Consider the following 20344-nt stretch of genomic DNA (forward strand, 5'->3'; position numbering starts at 1 on the left):
AGAGCAACTGTCCGGGAATGACCGTCATTCGTTGTTCTTGTATCCATTGTGTAACCAGGAAATGAAATAAACTCAGTGGGACTCATGGGAAAAAAACCCCACTGCCTCTTTCGCAGGGGGCACCTGGGTAACAGCTCAAATAATAAATCATCTCAAACCCCTTTATCAATCCACTGCTGGATAAAGGCCTCCCCAAGCCAACGTTGCCCATGGACGTCCGTTTGACCATACCACGGCATGGCGGTGGTCAGTGCAGGCCTAGGACTGGCCGGCCGAGGATTGGGTCATGATATCCCTCTCCACCGATGTTAGCCATGGGCGAGAATCATACTCGGACTGCAGGGTTCATGGCGCAGCGTGCAAACCACACTGCGCCACAGCTCATCCACACGAAATTGCCGTGCCACTGTTAAAATTTAAACTGCAGTTGCCGTCATGCATCCGAAGGTCAAGAATTCAACTCGTGGTTGAGGGGTCAAATCGGCATCATCATCCATCTTTAGCGTGGCAATGAGTGCTAATGTGTATGCCGTCGATGGGTGGCTGTCCCAGTGAGACACTGGTACTTGCTATAGTAATATGGAATTTTCACCAGTGGCTCAGGGTTGCCACCATGTTGAGTATGTATTCTTAGCTTTCTTGTGGTTTTTTAAATAAAAAAAAGTCTAAAATGTCTCCCGGGTGGTGCTAACCGAGTGGCAGGAAATTCCACATTCTTGTGACCGAGGTGAGTCTATGTGTATGATGACCATGGCTGACTCTGCTCAAAGTGGTACCTCTTTTACTGACCCTGCTGAAGGAGTGATGATGGATACGTTGACCCCTGGACCAGGATCTTCGATCACAACCTTCTGATTACAAGCCGAGCATTGCGACCGCATCACCTACGTTGCAACTTTAGTTTTTATTTCACTTTACAAATAAAGGCATTGTATAACCACGTGAGGAAATACACGTTCCAAAATTAACTGAGGCCTACAATTTATCATCCGTATTACTTTTTTTCTTTACTTCTAAAATTATATTTAATCTCAGGACTTGCGTGTAAATTCACCTTTGCGTATGAAATATAAAGCTGTAGCGATGCCATCTGAATGTACTCTGGCGGTTAAGTAAGGGAAATAGAGAGTGATTGACACTGCCAAGCAGGCTGCTTGTGCATGGTGTGATATGCGTTATGTATGCATGAGTAAATATAATGCATCGGTCTATAAAACACACTGGAAACCCATTACCCGTTTGTTGAGATGGGGTCATTAAAGGCCTGTGTTGGCCTACCAATGCCAATAGAAATCTGCGGAAGCGCCTACAAGTTACACTTCACGTTCTACGTAAATCTTAGCATATAACGATTTTTTTTCTAATGATTCTATGTTCTGTACAATTTCGTCGCTTTAAAAGCTTGAGATTTACACGTCAGTGGAAGTGCCTGTAATTTTTAATAGCGGTACCCCAAGTACACGGTCGTGTTTGACTGAACACCGATCAAGGCAATGTGAGAATTTGACTTGTTAGCCAAATAGTGCTTTTATTTTTCGATATTTTTTATTCGTTTCCCTCTGTCACTCTGCCTCCATCTACTGGACATCTGTGAAAAAGAGCTTTATAGCTCATCGGATTCCTCCAGTATAAATAAGTATTCTGATTATGTCTCCGTGTCACGTCAGAACCTATTTAGATCACAGCGCCAGTTTAGATGCCAAACAACCGCGTGAGGAAATCAGATAAAGGCTTTTTTATCCATTTAACCGCAATAATATTATCAATCACATGCCAGAAAATACACATTAATATCAATGGAATGTTGCCTTGCTTTTATAGACTAATGCAAAGGGAATTAAATTCAGTGGAAAATGACGCTGTCATCCAAGCTCTCACAAAGCAAGGCCTTCATATAAATGTAGCATATAGAAAAAAACCATCAGGGGATGGAACCTACACTGAGAATACACGAAAAACAAAATGCCAAGCCAATGAGGAGGAGCCAGGAAAGGAGACTGGCTCCCACCCACCGTGGTTATCCAAGGCAATGCCCACATTTTTCCAGACGCGAAAATGTACCTGCAAATTACTCAATCGGGATTATAAGATTGTAGCCATCAGCTTCCGACTGCGAATACTTGGCAGGGACTTCCTGAGAGAGGGCTTTTGAGACTCGCTGGAGGGTTTCAGAGGTAGACACGTTTAATATTGAATAATACTTCAATAATACTACAATAATGATACGGCAATCAATACTACAATAATACAATACTGTAAAAATACTACAATAATACAATAATGCTACAATAATACTAAAATAATAATACTACAATACGAGAAATCATTTGTGGGGTCTTGGATTGCAGAAATTAAGCCGTAAATGTAATTTGAGGGGTACTGAAACGCATCCCACGTGTTCTCACGAGACTGCCATTACGAACCAAAGTGAAAACCAACTAAACAGGAAGAACTTGCCAAAGGAAGCTACAATGTTGCAGTATAAATAAACATGAGCAAAGCAAATATCACTTCAAACAAGTAGGCAGAATGCATTTTTAGAAGAAAAAAATCATTAGAAACATTCTCTTTTGATGCTGCTACTGCTGCAGGGCTGTCAATGGTACACAAGCACAATTAACAACAACTCAACACATTCGTCAATAACAGTTATTGTGAGGTAGGCTTATTGATGAAGACGTTGAGCTTTGTCGTTGTTAATTATCGGTGGGACACAGATGGAAAAGGCGAAAGAGTTTGTATATCTGGAGGAATTCTTAAAGGTGAATCAGAATCAACTAATTAAAGGTTAAAGAAGCTTGGGGTGGTTTTTTTGGACGACGTGCATTTAGAGTATTTGGCTGATACAATTTTCCACGCAATAAGCCACTTAGTTTAGCTATTATCTGTGGCCAGGTCGCTTCTGAAAAAAATAAATATAGCTCAGTGAGCCTTACCTGGTAAAAATTAAAACACTAATATTTAAACATGAAAAGTAACATTGCCAATGTGCCAAAAGAGGAACGTGGCCATAGCAAGAATTGAAAAACGTGGACACTGACTAAGCAAAATCCAACGAAAAATTACTGCACAGAATCATGGTCCGATGCATGGAGGGGAGAGATAAAAGCGGCACTGATGGACAGAACAACGCATGGATTTGCGAACGTGCGCAAAGAGAGCTGACATCAGTAAGTAGGCTTGGGCAGGGCAATAAGCTGCGAGAAGGGATAACGGAAGATGGATGAGACTGATAATGGATTAGCAGCCACAGGGTGATGGCAAACCGGTGATGGAGGTGATGGGGCACAGCTCAAGTCCAGGGAGGGGTGAGATGGTTTAAAAGGACACCAGCAACATCCGAAGCGGCAACAGCACATTTGCTAGGCTAGGTGCAGTTTCATACAAAGACAAAGATCCCCCGTATAGCCTTAACAGACTGTAGGGGCAAGTGCTGTTAGCGAACACCTATGAAGGCCGGCACGGCATACGAGCGGGTGGGTGGCTAACCCCATGCTCGACCGCCTTTGTCTCCCAAGTGGCGACATTTTCATGCCGCACCAGGTATTCATTTAAGGCTAAGTCGACTTCGGGGAGGCCCATGACCGGCTCACTGTTATTGGTCGTGAGCGGGACCAAACTCGGGTCACCGGGTTAGCAGCGCAGTGTGCCAGCTACTGAGCCACCCCTCTCTAAACACACACACACATTCCTTCAGACACGTTCATGTGTATTTTATTGAGCCTAGCACACAGTGGTTGCGGGGATTACTTTTATAATCAAGGTTTCTTAGTACATCAATTGACCCTTGATATTTTAAAAGTTGCATAATCCGATCGATTATTTTTTGTTGCACGACATTTTTCTGTAAAGTACCATTAACACAAATTGCGTGGAGCATTATATGTCAACATCGAGGCTTTGTGCCCTCATTTATGGTACAACAGTACACGGATGTTTGTCCACTACTGCCCTGACATCAACCCAGGCTGCCGATGGAATCGCGCCAACATTGTAATGGACCTTTGGAATAATATTAATGTTTTATTTATGTATTACGCACGTAATCACAATACACGTACATTTAACTGTTACACGATTCAAATAAGATTTTTGGGTCAGGTCGCGTGTAAAAAAAAAATGCGTGTCGTAAATCCTCCACCACCCGGCACAGTCAGTTCATAAAGTTGTCACCGTGAACAAAAGGGGCTTCATCAGGCAGTTTTTCAACAACTCTGGCAATTTAATAATAAGGTTTTCCCCTTTATTCTGGCAACAAAACTGAAACCTTTTTACAAGGATTCATGTCTGCATTAATCACAATACCTGCAGTCAAAATGCAAACAAAAAAATACTATAATATATGCATCCACACCAATGGACGGCCATTTGGTGTGGACCAATCAGTTTCAAGGACAATGTATATATTATCATAGTATTTTTTTGTTTGCATTTTGACTGCAGGTATTGTGGTTAATGCAGACATGAATCCTTGAAAAAGGTTTCAGTTTTGTTGCCAGAAAAAAGGGGAAAAACCCTATTATTATATTTTGGTACTGACAACGGAGGTCTAATGATGCAGAACTCTGGCAATTGCCTGACGATGCCGCTTCGAGCCACAAGCGAAACGCCGGACCACCCAAATTTCTCTCCATCCAACACCAGTTGAGTGCTGAAACAATAATAGCAAGAGACACGTTTTGTTCGCGCGACAACTTTATCAAATGAACTGTGTCGGGTGGATGAGGGTATACGACACACACTCTTAGTTACCCAATCTGACCCCCAAAAAACCTCATCTATTATGAATCGTAACATTGGTACCGCGAGAGCCTCCGTGTTACATTTGTCCGCTGCATGTTCATCTTGAAGCACTCCAAGAGCTGGGTAATGCTAGTTACTGGTATACGTTTTTGTAATCTGATTACAGTCAAGCGGTTCCTTTCTGACATTTCTCACCAAGGCTGTCTATGTCATCCTGCATCACTAAATCATACACGTGCATACGTAAGGAACAAATGGCATAAACACACCACACAGAAAATTGATACACATACAGTACTTACTTCTCATCATCCCCTATTGGACATAATGCTATTAATTGATACGCATACATACACCCACATACCATACGTTCACATATACACATCAAACACATTATAGATATAGTCTATGTAAACATATCTGTCAACCCCTGATCAGTGCCTAACATTATTACAGACCAATTCAGACCTTATTAGTCACCCCCGTGCCCCTTATAAATCTCAACGTTCATCCTACAAAGTCCCATCACAAGGGAGAAACACAACCAAATAGACACAATTGTTTGGGCTAGTATTGAAACGGCTGTACGCCGTATGGACCTGAAAACTCAATTTCCCCGGACAAGAATACGGGCTAAATCGTATGGCTTGACAGCTATGAATTGTTTATAGTGATTACGTATGGGTTGACACGGTATGTGCATGATAGACTTAAATATGTCTTGAGTGGAGGCGTGGGTTATGCCCACTCTGGGTATCCGAGTTGGATTCCCTGGCACGGCTGACATCGGTGGCGAGTGAGATAGATATCCCGACCCTTCAACAATCTGAAGTCTGCTCAAACAACCCTCGTGAGATGGTGTGGGGGAGGCCTTCATCCAGTAGTGGATCGACATCGTGTACATGTGTATGAAAGTGTGTGATGGAGTTATGCACCACACGCAACAGCCAATCTCAGACGTGACATTTTATTGCAGGCAAGACATCGGTATGACACACACACACTAGTCCATTCTAAACACATGCACAGCAGAATGCAAGAGACAATCTATCAGGCGCGACAATGTCGCACGTTCAAAAGTCTTATCACAAACACCCAGCAAGCTTAACAAATACAACATACCGGACACGTACGCCGCAATCTCACACACACGGAGTGGCAACAACAGTTAATTACACACACACACGCATCACCATCACACAACAGTATCAGACACACACCACTGACACAACAGTCTCTCTCACACACACACACAGCAGTAATTTAACAGTCAATTACAGGCATCTGTCACACCACACAAACACACACACACGAGTAGCAGACACACAGGGCATCTACCAAAGACTGTTAACAGTATCACACACAATAGTGCCGCTCTCACACACGCTCACTAGGGTCGACCACTCACATAGTCGCAACAGCCTCTCTCTCTCACACACACACAGCAGTCTGTCACAGACACAGCAGACACACACACACCCCTCCCAAAGTGTAGCCTGTAACAGACTGTTGGGGGCAAGAGCTGTTAGCGAGCACCAATGAAGGTCCGGCACGGCACACGAGGGCGTTGGGTGGCCAGCACCACGCCCGGCCGCCTTTGTCTCCCCCGGGGGCAATGTGTTTACACACCGCACCGGGTACGCATTTCAGGCGGAGTCGACCTAGGGGAGTGCCCAGCCACCGGTTAGGATAAAATAGCCACTGGCGTTGGCCGTGGGCGGCCGGGTTTGTAGCGCAGCGCAGCACCGCTCCCCACGTTGTCTTTGTCACAAAGACAAAGATCCCCCGTATAGCCTTAACAGACTGTTGGGGCGGGGGGGGCAAGTGCTGTTAGCCAGTAACGCCTATGGAGGGACAGCGCGGTACACGAGGGCGATGGGTGGCCAGCCATCGTCACACACACAGACATAGCCATCACACACAGACATAGCCTGTCACACACACACATAGCCTGTCACACACACACAGACAAAGCCTGTCACACACACAGTCACACACACAGTCACACACACACATAGCCTGTCACACACACACATAGCCTGTCACACACACACATAGCCTGTCACACACACAGCCCATCACACACAAACATAGCCTGTCACACACACATAGCCTGTCACACACACACATATAGCCTGTCACACACACAGAGGCATTGCCATCACACACAGACATAGCCCGTCACACACACAGACATAGCCGTCACACACAGACACAGCCGTCACACACACACATAGCCCGTCACACACACACAGACATAGCCTGTCAAACACACACAGCCAGCACCACACACACAGGCATAGCTATCACACGCACAGCCCGTCACACACAAAACAACTGCCACTCGCCACTAAGTGGCGGTGACGTCACCACGACGCTTGTGCCAAGCTATGTGCACCCTGAGGCCACGTGAAGTGTCGAACGCCCGCTGGCAGGAGGTCACGGGGCAGACCCAGGTGCCACGGGTCGACTGACTGAGATGACTGAGATGACTGGCTGATGCACCACCTGTGCCCCCTACTGTGCCAACCTGCTGTGCCTTAGCCACCCGGCGCTCCACTCGTTGTTGTGAGCGTCGCTCCTCCACCCTCCGTTGTTGTGGGAGGGCGACTACCTCCAACTGCCCAGTAGCGTCCTTCACGAGCCTCCTCCAAAGAGGCCGATCTTGACACCGCTGGTACGAGTCATCGGCAAGTCCACTCATCTCCACGTCCTCCTGTACCACATCACTCCATCTCTTCTCTAGCCCGTGCCGCGCCCGTTTAGCCCCCTCAATCCGGCCGAACAAAAGCTGTTTCGGCATGCGGTGGCTGGGCATACGGGCTACATGACCCAGCCATCGCAGCCTTGCCCGCCAGAGGAGCTCACCGATGGGACCTTGCCCAGATCTTTCAAGGATTTGTGAGCTCCTCACACAATCCAGTCTGGTTAAACCCAGGATGGATCGTAGGCAGGCCAGCTTAAATGTTTCTAACCGGCGAAGATGTTCCATTAGAGGGGTCCACGTTTCGCAAGCGTAGAGAAAGGAGGGAATGACCGTGGCCGAGAAGACCTGAAGCTTAGTGCGGAGCGACAGACCAGGTAGCTTCCACACAGCGTTACACAACTGATGAAAAGATATTGCCACTCGACTGATTCGGAGTGAGACCTCTGCTGTTAAACTGGAGCCGGTCATAAGCACACTGCCGAGGTATGGGAAACTCTCCACTCTCTCCACAACTGCCCCATCACCGATTGGGAGTTGTGGGGGTGGAGTGTCCGATGGTACAAAATACCCAGGCAGGTGCTTAGTTTTAGTGGGGCTGATGGTAAGGCCCCATCTCTTAGTGGCACGCTCCAGTCTCAGCAGCAGCGTCTACAACTCCTCCTCTGAATGAGCAGCTACCAAATCATCGGCATACATAACGTGGTTGAGCAATAGGGAGCCATCCCTTGACCGCACCCAGGCATCGATCAGCCTCCCATTATATCTGTACCATATGGAGATTCCCCCGGTACAGCTATTGAAGGCTTCATGAACTATGTGGTCGAAATAGATGTTAAATAATGTGGGAGCCAGAGGACATCCCTGTCGCACCTCAAGGTGTACAGGGAATGGCTCGGACTCCCGGCCACGTAGTTTTACCTGGGCCCGCTCACCATCATGAAGGTCCTTAATGATCGTGAGCAGAGGGTCAGGTACTCCAAAAGCACGAAGAACAACCCAGAGCCCAGGCCTACTGATGGTATCATAGGCCTTGACCAGGTCAATAAAGCATAGATGTAGGTCTTGCTGGAATTCCCTACACCTCTGCTGTAGTAGACGGACAGAAAATATGGCATCTATGCAGGACTGCCCTTTCCTGAAACCGCATTGGGGCTCCGCAAGCCTCTCCTCAGCGTGCCTGGCAAGGCGATGTTGAATAATCCTTGCCAGGACCTTTCCCGGCACACTGAGGAGTGAGATACCCCTGTAGTTGTTACAGTCTGTGCGGTCCCCCTTCTTAAAGAGGGGGACCACCAGGGCATCCTTCCAATCCTGCGGAACCCGTCCAGTGGTCCAGACTGTTCTTATGGTGTCATATAGGGCAATCTGTGCACAAACGCCACCCTCCCTCAGCATTTAGCTTGGGAGATCATCTCTGCCCGCTGCCTTTCCTGGTCTCAGACTCCGGATCGCCTTCAGTACCTCAACAGATGGCACTTCAGCCAGCCATTCACAGGGGGTGACTTCTTCCAATATTTGAGGCACCGCAGCCTCAGCAGGGTCATCCTCACTTTGTGCCACGATGTTTTCCTGGCTGAGGGATTTTCCCTCCCCCAGGACCTCACAGAAATGCTCAGCAAATCTGCAAACCTGTTCCTGGGGGTCGGAGATTGGATCACCGTTTTTTTCCCCTAATGATGGTAATAGGTGTGGTGCTGTAGGTTACTTTTTTGATGGAGTTAAATAGAGATTTGTGATCGTGGGTCACTGAGGCAGACTCCATCTCCTCAGCAACCCGCGACCACCACCCATCCTTGCAGCGCCTCACGGCTCTCCGAACCTCCGAGCGAAGGCTGCGGTAAGCCTCCTCATTCTCTGACGTGGGATTCTGTAGCCGATAACAGTGGGCCTGTCGCTTTTTCTCAACCATCCTGAATACCTCCTCTGTCAGCCAGGGTCTCTGGGGAGGTCTGGACCGCGTACCCAAAACAGCCATTGCAGCTGCATGAGTCACAGTCCTAAACCTCGCCCATTTACCCTCGACATCAGGAGGAGTGGGGGACGATGCCAACCCCAACCGCAGGCGATGATGAAATTCTCGCTTGCAACTTTCATCAAATAACTGAGACCAGGCCACTTTTGATTGGAATGGGGTCCTGGGTGTACACCCACCCCCGGAGCGGAAGAATGGCAGGGGCATCTTACAGATGACTAGTCGATGGTCAGAGGGCAGATCAGCTCCACGGTAGGTCCTGATGTCAAGGACATGGGCTCGCATCCGCTGGTCCGTCACTATGTAGTCCAGCAGATGTTCTTGCTTGTACCCGGCATGTGTGGATGCGCCGATGCCGGAACAGTGTGTTGGTAATTAGAAGCCCATGGGCTGCACAAAAATCTAGCAGCCTCCTACCGCTGTTATTGAGCTGATCTGGCACATGCCCTCCAATCACTTCAGACCAGGTGCCAGCATCATGACCAACTCGGGCATTGAAGTCACCCAACAAGATGACTCTATCCCGAGGGGCCACTTTAGCCAGCACCTGTGACAGCAGGTCATAAAAGGCATCTGACTCATCGGCTTTGGCTGCATCCCTCCACGGATGTTCGTCTTTGGTGGGGGCAAGTAACCACGACCACCACTCCTCGCCTCCGGTTGATGGGAAGGCGAGCCCAAAGTAGCCTGGGGCTTACAGCTTCCCACACCTCACCGCCACCTGCATTCTTTTGTTCCAAACAAGAGCCACACCCTGGCAGTCTGCTGCCCCGAGTAGAGGACTGTCCACCCCTCATGGTGGCAGGAGCCAGAACTGGTCCACCGGACCTCCTTAATGCCACAGAGATCCAAGCGGTACCGGTCCAGCTCCCGACAGAGGAGTAGCAGCCTCTCCTCCGTAGTGAGCGTTCGAACATTCCACGTGGCCACAAGAAGTGGCTTTTCGTTGTTTCTGGAGGAGCCCCGAGGGTAGAGATTCAATCTCATAGACGCCTGTCCCTCCGGGGCCTCCGGCACAATAAATATATATTAGTTATATATTTAGGTCGTGGTTTCGTGGTAGCCACTGTAGTGGTCACAGACGCCATGAGGGGAGAGGCCAATCGGACAGAGTTGCCCGTCACACACACATAGCCTGTCACACACACAGACATAGCCGTCACACACACAGACATAGCCTGTCACACACACAGACATAGCCGTCACACACACAGACATAGCCTGTCACACACACAGACATAGCCGTCACACACACAGACATAGCCGTCACACACACAGACATAGCCGTCACACACACAGACATAGCCGTCACACACACAGTCCATCAAAGACAAAGATCCCCCATATAGCCTTAACAGACTTTAGGAACAAGTGCTGTTAGCGAGCACCTATGAAGGCCGGTAACGGTACACGAGGGGGTGGATGGCCAGCACCACGCCCGACCGCCTTTGTCTCCCTACTGGCAATGTTTACACACTGCACCAGGTACTCATTTGAGGCTAAGTCGACCTAGGGGAGGCCCAGGACCGGTTAAGATAATCGTCACTGGTGTTGGCCGTGAGCGAGAATCGAACCCGTGTCGCCGGTTTCATAGCTCAGCGCGCTAACCGCTACGCTATCGCGCCCCACATAGTCCGTCACACACACAGTCACACACACACACAGTCACACACACACATACAGTCATACACATACATAGTCCGTCACACACACAGTCACACACACACACAGTCATAGTCCGTCACACACACACATAGTCCGTCACACACACAGTCACACACACACAGTCATACACACACATAGCCCGTCACACATACACAGTCACACACAGACACACAGTCACACACACACACAGTGACACACACAGTGACACACAAACAGGCCTCTACACAACAGACTGGACTGCGGCAGAACAGTTCGCTACAGCCCTCTGTATCATCTTATCCTAGCAAGGCCCACAATAACATAACACACACACACTACAGCACAATGTGTACACACTGCGTAAGCTGTTGCGTGTCTCCGACACTTGTGTAGTACTGTGCACTGACGCGCGTGCGAATCGTGCAATTGTCAGCAGAGACGGAATTTCATTGGCAAACTCGCTTGCAACAATGAATTACGGTCAAGTGGACAAGCGACAGCCCGAACATGCTTACGAACAACAACTCTCACTCCCAACCCAAGACGTCGCAGTGTCATTGCGAGAACCATTGCGTTCTTATCAGAGTAAGGCCACAGATAAGCAGTGTGCCCCTTTTAAGAGAAATGTTGATGGTGGAGATGCGGCCGTTGTTGGTTATTTGGTGGCCTTAAAGAATGTTTGGTGTTGGTTGTGATGGGTGGAGTGGATATGTATGGCCATAGATAGCATTGATCGTTCAGAGATGTGGTTGCGGTGGTGGTTAGTGATGGTTGTAGGTTTGGTGGTGGTTGTGATTGGTACAATGTCATTGTATGTCTGAAACATTTATCGTTAAGAGATGTGTGGTTGCGGTGGTGGTGGTAGTGGTGGTTGTAGGTTTGGTGGTGGTTGTGATTGGTACAATGTCATTACATGGCTAAAACATTTATCGTTAAGAATGTGTGGTTGCGGTGGTGGTAGTGGTGGTTGTAGGTTTGGTGGTGGTGGTTGTGATTGGTACAATGTCATTGTATGTCTGAAACATTTCTCGTTAAGAGATGTGTGGTTGGTGATGCTGTGTTCGTGGTGGCGGCGAAGATTTCGTGTTGGGGTGGTGGTTGTGATTGGTGTATAGTGTGTATAAATGTACAGTCATAGATAGCATTGCTAGTTAACAGATATTGTTGGTTGTGGTAGTGGAGGCACAAGGTTTAGCGGTAAAGACGGTGGTCATTATTCCTGTAGCGTGCTGATGATGCATTAAAATGTGTTGTTTCACACGAGCGCACGCACATAGGCGTATGTTAACCCCCCCCACACACACAACAACAACACCACCAGCACGATCATTAAATGATGCGGCGACATCGAATGAGATTACAAACAACGTAGAATAAGACGTCCATGAAAGAGATACTCACCCAACACCACGGCGGCAACGGTGCTGAACAGCAGCCAATTGCGCTTCCAAAAGCCTTTCATGCAATTATCGGAGCCCATGGTTTATTTTGAAGGGGGGGGAAAAACCACAATTTACGTAGCGCGCGTGCGTGCGCGGATATTTAAAGGTATCGCTATGCTGCGCTCTTATCTAGCAACCGAAAGAAAGAAAAACAACCCACCCACAACCTAAACAGCTCGCAATGCAACGCTCGGTCGGTTTCGCCCTCGCAGCTATCGCCGCCTTCGCAGACGAGACAAGCCGACGCGAGCCTCGTTAATTCATCACCGCCGCCGCGAAACAAACCCCAACCAGCGCGGCGCACGGACGGGCGAAGATCGACCGTGCAGCAATGGAGCTGTATGAGTAAGGCGCAGGAGAGGAGTGAGTAGGTGGGTGGGTGGTGGTGGTGGTGGGGGTAGAGATCTTAACGCCACCAGCACCGCTGCCACGGACCCCGCTATCTCCCGTCTCGCCGCCGCTCTCTGTGTGAACCCCGCACGGTGAGAGTCCACGGGGTGTCTCGAGTCGCAGCCACTCTCCGCCGACGTCACTGGTGCTTGCCTACGCTGCGCAGTGGGGTGGGGCGGAGAGACGTCGGAGAGGCCCCCGCGGGCTACGCGCTGCCCCTGGCGGCCTGCAATGGTAACGCCACCGATGGACTTTACTTCCCTTACGCATGGGGGCCGACGTGAGATGCAGAGAGGCGAGCGGCGACTCCAGTTTCACTGTCACGCCACGCGGCCGCGTTCGGGGGGGGGGGGTGACAGCCGAGGGCGAGATGTTCACTACCTCGCCCGGTGTGCAGGAGGTCGTGGGGTTCGATCGTGACCCTGACGCCTGCTGCTGCTGCTGTATATTTGGAGTTTGCGGTGTCTCTCTCTCATCATCATCACGGTGCCTAGGAGATGTTCACTACCTTGGAGTTTGCGGTGTCTCTCTCTCATCATCATCACGGTGGCTAGGAGATGTTCACTACCTCGCCCGGTATACAGGAGGTCGTGGGGTTCGATCGTGACCCTGACGCCTGCTGCTGCTGCTGTATATTTGAAGTTTGCGGTGTCTCTCTCTCATCATCATCACGGTGGCTAGGAGATGTTAACTACCTCGCCTGGTATACAGGAGGTCGTGGGGTTCGCTCCCGACACTGACGCCTGCTGCTGCTGCTGTATATTTGAAGTTTGCGGTGTCTCTCTCTCTCTCTCCCCGTGGTCGCGTGGATTCGCCTCCGGGGGTCCTCCCGTTTTTCCCGTCACATTTGAATCGACATCACCACGCGTTTAGAGTATTTGGCCTGCTACACATTTCCCACGAAGTGAGCCACTTCGTTGAGCTATCACTTGTGGCCACGTCCCTTCCGAAGAAGATCTACGTAGCTCAGTGGGCCTTACCTGGTAAGATAAACAAAAATGAGCGCACTTCAAAGGAGCGCATACTACAGTGGTTTTACGCTATTGCCCATAGTTAGTGTTGCGTGGCCACACTCGTACTGCTGTGGCTTGTACACTACAGTCGATTGGCAGGTTGCTTTGTGGCGGGGTAAGGCGTGGGTACGACTCCCACCTCTCTCAATACATCAGGTCAGTGTTGCAGAGCAGGCCAAATAATCATTGTTCCATGTATTTCGCGCTTTTCACCAAGGATCTGAAAGCGCTGTACAGGACACAGCAGCGACATACACTCAGCATGAAAATAATTATATTGTAAATACATTTTTAAAAAATCTATTTACTAAATTTACTAAAAGTTTAACAAGCGGAATAGAGACTGCCTTTGACGTCCCTTCCGCCAGCAGTTGGCGTGAGCAAGAAACTCCAGGGCTGCGCCTTTATCTTTAACATGCGTGTGCTCGACTTGGTGTCTAAATGTATGTTCGTGTACAGCCCCTTTGTCTATCCACTGCTGGTTCCTGGTGTGTTTGTATTTGGCCATACTTCACCGCAGTAGTCACTGGGGTTTACCAACCCGGAATCACTAAAGTGCTCTTTAGTTGGGTAAACAAATGGGTTTAGAAAATACGAGATTGGGCAGTTAAATATTTAACCACTAAAAACGCACACCTCTTAACATAAGGACAATTACCAACAAAAATAACTCAACTCATTTGTCAGCAACGCCGAGGCCTTAAAATGAAAAAAATATATAATAGGCGACGTTTTGAGCAACGGCCCTTCTTCAGAGCACACGAGATAAGGTCCAACACGGGGATTTCGAAGAACTCTTTAAGGGGAAAAAAACATGGGGATGCTAATTATTGCTCTCATTCACTGAGTACTGTACACATCTACAGAATTAAAAATTGAAAGACTACAAGTAAATCGTTGTGGTAGCTCGAAGCAGGATGTGTTTTAAAGGGAGATGGTATAATTTGTTTTGTCTGTGACCAAAGCATATAGAATGTGACCTATCCCGTCAGCTAAACGGGCTGAGCCTGGATAAGTGTTTGGATCGGTGAACGCAGTGCATACATAACCCCTTTACGTGAATTCACCAGTTCTTATCCTATAGGTGGACTATGCCCCCCACCCGTACCGCACCTCCGATTCGCACGGTCGACTACGAACGGCGCGGAAGAAGTTCAACATACGTACGCACCGTTGTGGAATCTCCACCACTGGCTCATCATATTTCGATTTAAAGCTTTCGTGACTGCAAGGATTCATTTTCTTTGGTTCTTTCGGTGAAGTCACGTAGAATGAGAATAAAATAATACATTGATAAAATAAAATGAGATCACTCCAGCGCTGTTCTCCAGACAGTCTCGTCCCCTTCACCTGATGAAGGCCGCTTGTGTTGTGGCCGAAACGTCGTGAGAATATTATTGTGTTATTTTATTTTATCAATTTATTATTTTATTCTCATTCTACGTGACTTTACCGAAAGAACCAAAGAAGATGGCTCATCATAATTAAGAGAGCGAATAGGCACTGCCCCAGCACTCATTTGAGCCAGGGAAGCTCTTTGATTTTGACCTTGGTTCCCCGTCTCATTACAGGGCTTCGCTACTGGGCTGGGAGAGACAGCTTTGGCTGCCGAGACCCCTTTGGAAGCCCTGGCCGTCCTTGAAGGATCTGTCCCCTGGTCACACTCCCTGGAGCCTCGATGGTCCGTCTGTCCACATATTGGCAGATGACACACAAACGCAGCACATGCTCCCCAAGGCTTGTCGCTCAAGTCAAGATGTACGCATGGCCAAATCAGCCTGAATGCACCCGATCTGGGCAGGCCTCGTAAGCTAAGCAAGTTCGAGCCTGGTTAGTACTGGGACAGGAGATTGCTTGGGAATACCGGGTGTTGCAGGCTTGGACCTATAACACCCACCTGGTACAGCCGAATACAGATGTATTTATACATGTTGAACTTATTTCGCACCGTACATAGCCAACCGTGCTAATCAGAGGTGCGGTCAGGGATGGTCAGGATCTGGCAATACTGCAGTGGATTCTGGAATGTAACCACATTCTTTAATCTATTTGCGCTGCGGTTTAAGTGTTCCAGCTAAAATGCGTGGTGGATTGTCTCCGGGTACTCCACTGTCCTCCCACATGAAGACAAACGATAACTGAAGGAATAGGCCACACATTCCAAATGCATGGCCCTCATAGAAAAGTGTCTTATATTACTGCCATTCGTCAGTGTCTCCCTCCACAAACTAGCAAACAAATCTCATTCAGAAACATTGAAATAGTACAGCAGTGTAGTTATGGTAATTCCATATTTACGTGACAGAAACCAGTCTTCTGACGACTTCTGACTCCGTGGTACTTCTGAGTCACCCTGAAGGGAGTAACGTGTTGATAAGTCAACCCTCTGATTAGGATGAAAACCCAGCAGCTATTTAATGATCATGCTCAATTCTAAAATTAGGATAGGCGACACTGTCCCCAGAACAAATCCTAAGACTCGCAAATTAACGAGAATTAGAATAATATATATTACAAAAAAAATATCAACCCTTAGTCAATCTACGCCGTATCGTTTGTGGGGGTTATTTGAGAAGTCTTCAGCACGCGAGTTCGTTCAGTTTGGGCATTAGCAGGGGCCGGCAGCATGCGGCTGTGCAGCCGAAGTGCCGCTCTTGTCGAAGGACTGCTCCGTGACAATTATTTATTAAGGAGCCACCGCCTCGTGATCACCGCATTGCATTGCGGCTCTTTCAATATCGAGTTGTTTGTTTTTTTACCGAATTACGTAAAAAAATGAGCTTCTTGTTATTTTGTTTGCCGAACCCTGATCGTGAGGGGTCGGACGGGGGTCTGTTCCTGATATCATCCTCCACTGATGCGAGACGTTGCTGGGAGCCAAACTCAGGTGGCAGACTTTAAAGGTGCCATGCGCTAACCAAACGTTTGTATCCTCCGCCCCACCCCCAAATACGTGTCGTTCTGAACAGACATATACAATATATAAACATTAGGAGAGAGCACTGACACGATGTGTTTGAACGTTGCAGTGAATGTTTCGTTCAAGTGTTGTTAGTGGGAGTACTGAATGTGTAGGGTGCGTGTTTAACTATCTGCAACGCGTGTGCGTTTACGTGGTATGGCATAATGGGGAGTGGTAGTGTAGTCGTTAGCGCACTGAGTACCTGGTGCGGTTTGTGGTAAACATCGCCACTGGGGAGACAAATGTGATCGGGCGTGGTGCTGGCCACCCACGCCCTCGTGTGCCGTGCCGGCCTTCATTGGTGCTCGCTAACACCATTTGACCCAAAAGTCTGTTGAGGCTTCACGGGGGATCTTTGTCTTGTGAGTAACAATGACAGCGAGTGGTTCCTCTAAGGCCCACCATTAGAATTGATTTTAAAGCTCATTAACGTACCGGACCCCTCACACTATATCTGACACGAACCCTGAGGTTAACGTTGAACAATATCAGTATAACCAGCTTTATAACATGAATCGAACACATTTCAGGTTCAACACCTCTCCTCCACCCCACCACAAACGCATACGTAGTCACGATTGAATGTTCTATATCTATATATAGTATAAAAGCGTACGTAGATAGGGGTTCTTTGTGCGGTTTAGAAGCAATGCTTTCGTCAGCAGTGGTCAACGCATGTCAAGGCTGTCAAACATCTGACGCACAGACAAATAACCCGACTGTGCACCACGGTGGGGAGATGTTAACTCCCTCGCCTGGTATGCAGGAGTTTGTGGGTTCGATCCCAACCCCTGAAACCTGCTGCTGTATATTTGGAGTTTGCACGTCTCTTTCTCTCTCATCATCATCACGGTGGCTAGGAGATGTTAACTCCCTCGCCTGGTATGCAGGAGTTTGTGGATACAATCCCAACCCCTGAAACTTGCTGCTGTATATTTGGAGTTTGCACGTCTCTCTCTTTCTCTCATCATCATCACGGTGGCTAGGAGATGTTAACTCCCTCGCCTGGTATGCAGGAGTTTGTGGGTTCGATCCCAATCCCTGAAACCTGCTGCTGTATATTTGGAGTTTGCACGTCTCTCTCTCTCATCATCATCACGGTGGCTAGGAGATGTTAACTCTCTCGCCTGGTATGCAGGAGTTTGTGGGTTCGATCCCAACCCCTGAAACCTGCTGCTGTATATTTGGAGTTTGCACGTCTCTCTCTCCCCGTGGTCACGTGGATTTTTCTCCGGGTCCTTCAGTGTTTTCCCCCCTCCACATTCTGAATCAACATCACTCGTTTAGACTATTTGGCTGCCATACATTTCCACGTGATAAGCCACTTCGTTAAGCTATCATTCGTGGCAAGGTCACTTCTGACAAACAGCTATGTAGCTCAGTGGGCTTTACCGGGTAAGTTATAAAAAAAGTGCATTTTTTCTTTTAACGGAGTGAAGAAGGGACTAAACCAAACACAGGAGTTCTCATCAGGGCCAGATTAATGTAGCCTGGGCTTTAGGGGCTGTGGCCTAGTGCCTCGAGGACTTTAAAACGTTTGACACCCAATTCAGTGGCACTACGGTAAATCCATATGGGTAATGTGGTCATTAAAACCACAGCGTCGGTACGCGTGGTACTCCCAGGTATGTGCCTAAATTAAAGTGGCTTTATATTCTTGGTTCTGTCGGTAAAGTCACGTAGAAGGGAAACAATAAAATAAAAAAAATATATAAAACAATGATTGCGTGTGTTGCAGTCGAAACGTCGTGAGAATTTTATTGTTTTATGTTTTTATTATTTTATTATTTCCCTTCTACGTGACTTTACCGAAAGAACCAAGAATATGAATCCCTGCAGTCGCGAAAACTTCAAATCAAAATTTAAAGTGGCTTTGTTCTTTTTAAACATGATTTAGCGTTAAAAGTCAAATATCACATTCAACATAGTGAACTGAAATAGCCAAAGGTGAACACCAGTGTGTTTGGCATCATCGGGCATGGGTGGTGGTGGTGGTATAACAGTCAAAGGAACGAATGGAGAAAACAAACCCGAAGCCCATGAAACTATAACAGACCCGTAATACAGGTGTTTTATGAGGGTTAGATCGCGTATATAAATGTGTCGTTAAGCCCGCCACCACCCGACACAGCCAATTAGTAAAGTTTGTGATGTAAACAGAACATGCCAATTCGTTACTAGTACAGCACACCGGTGTGTTGGAGAGCCAAGCCACAACATTTACAATCTGAGTACGACATTTCGCCAGTAATTACAACCAGCTTCATCAGGCGACAGCCAGAGAGGAGAAATCCTCCTGTTTCGTTCCTTAAATAAAGGGGTAGATGTTGTGGCATCACTTGTGAGCCCTTCTTGAGCGAAGTGTGGGGGGGATTAATGTTCTGCTTACATTGACAAACCTTACTAATTGACTGTATCGGGTGGGTACGGGCTTAACGACACATTTATATATTTACGCGATCTAATCCAACCCCCCCCCCCCCCCGTATTTTGGATATCAGTCACGAAAGCCTACGTATTCTTGGTTCTTTCGGTAAAGTCACGTAGAAGGGAAACAACAAAAGAATAAAAAAGAATATAAAACAATAAAATTATCACGACGTTTCGACTGCAACACAAGCAATCATCATCAGGTGTGAAAACCACAGCAAGAAATTTTGAAAAAAAGTGGCGGGTTTTTTTAACGTTAGCACCACGGAGAGCGATTTGACAGTTTGACTCGTCCATCTGAACAAACTGTCAAATCGCTCTCCGTTTTGCTAACGTTAAAAAACCGCCACTTTTTTTTTCAAATTTTCTTGCTGTGGTTTTCACACCAGATGATGATTGCGTGTGTTGCAGTCGAAACGTCGTGAGAATTTTATTGTTGTATATTCTTTTTTATTGTTTCCCTTCTACGTGACTTTACCGAAAGAACCAAGAATATGAATCCCTGCAGTCACGAAAGCTTTAAATCAAAATGAAAGCCTACGTGTTAAACTATAACAGATCCGGGCTCTTATCCAACTTAAGCCGGCCCTGATCAAAATTCTAAAGGAAAATACAATTTGGATTTCATCATTCCACGACTCTCGTCAGGGTAGCGAACACGCTCGTAGATGGGGCATAGCAGTGTCCTCATTGCAAGGCCCTGCGGGCCACTGGGGGCCCCTGGTGACCTTTAGCGCGGCCCCTGGTGACCTTTAGCGAGGCCCCTGACGTGCGATCCCCGACAATACACAAAGAGTGACAACACCCCCCCGCCACAATCATCATCGTCGTGCTGCTGTCAAACCCACAATGGTTTCAAATGCGTGGCGGCCTTCACACACTGATGATGTCTTATCGGCGAAAGTGCCCCACCCACATTTGAAAATTAGTGAGGAACACTGGGGTAGTGAGTGGAGTTCTCATTGAGGCAGAGGGTATCAATTGCGCCCTCCTGCAAAGATCATTTCGCGGTTGAGATGTCCTACAAAGTTGACTGACTGA

The 20344-nt window shown here is 47.9% G+C and overlaps 1 protein-coding gene across 1 annotated transcript in view; it reads right to left on the reverse strand.

The window, feature by feature from the left end:
* The window catches only part of LOC116948944 (excitatory amino acid transporter 3-like), a 54362-nt gene extending 41280 nt beyond the window's left edge, over positions 1-13082 (reverse strand). The window contains exon 1 of the mRNA XM_032966246.2: positions 12468-13082. Within this exon, the coding sequence (XP_032822137.1) occupies positions 12468-12546 (79 nt within the window). The 5' untranslated portion in view covers positions 12547-13082. The remainder of the gene's footprint in view (positions 1-12467) is intronic.
* Positions 13083-20344: the final 7262 nt, after the last annotated feature.

Source organism: Petromyzon marinus, chromosome 35 (genome assembly GCF_048934315.1).
Source record: "Petromyzon marinus isolate PM22_M1 ecotype Great Lakes invasive population chromosome 35, UKy_Petmar_22M1.pri1.0, whole genome shotgun sequence".
Classification (NCBI taxonomy): Eukaryota; Metazoa; Chordata; class Hyperoartia; order Petromyzontiformes; family Petromyzontidae; genus Petromyzon; species Petromyzon marinus.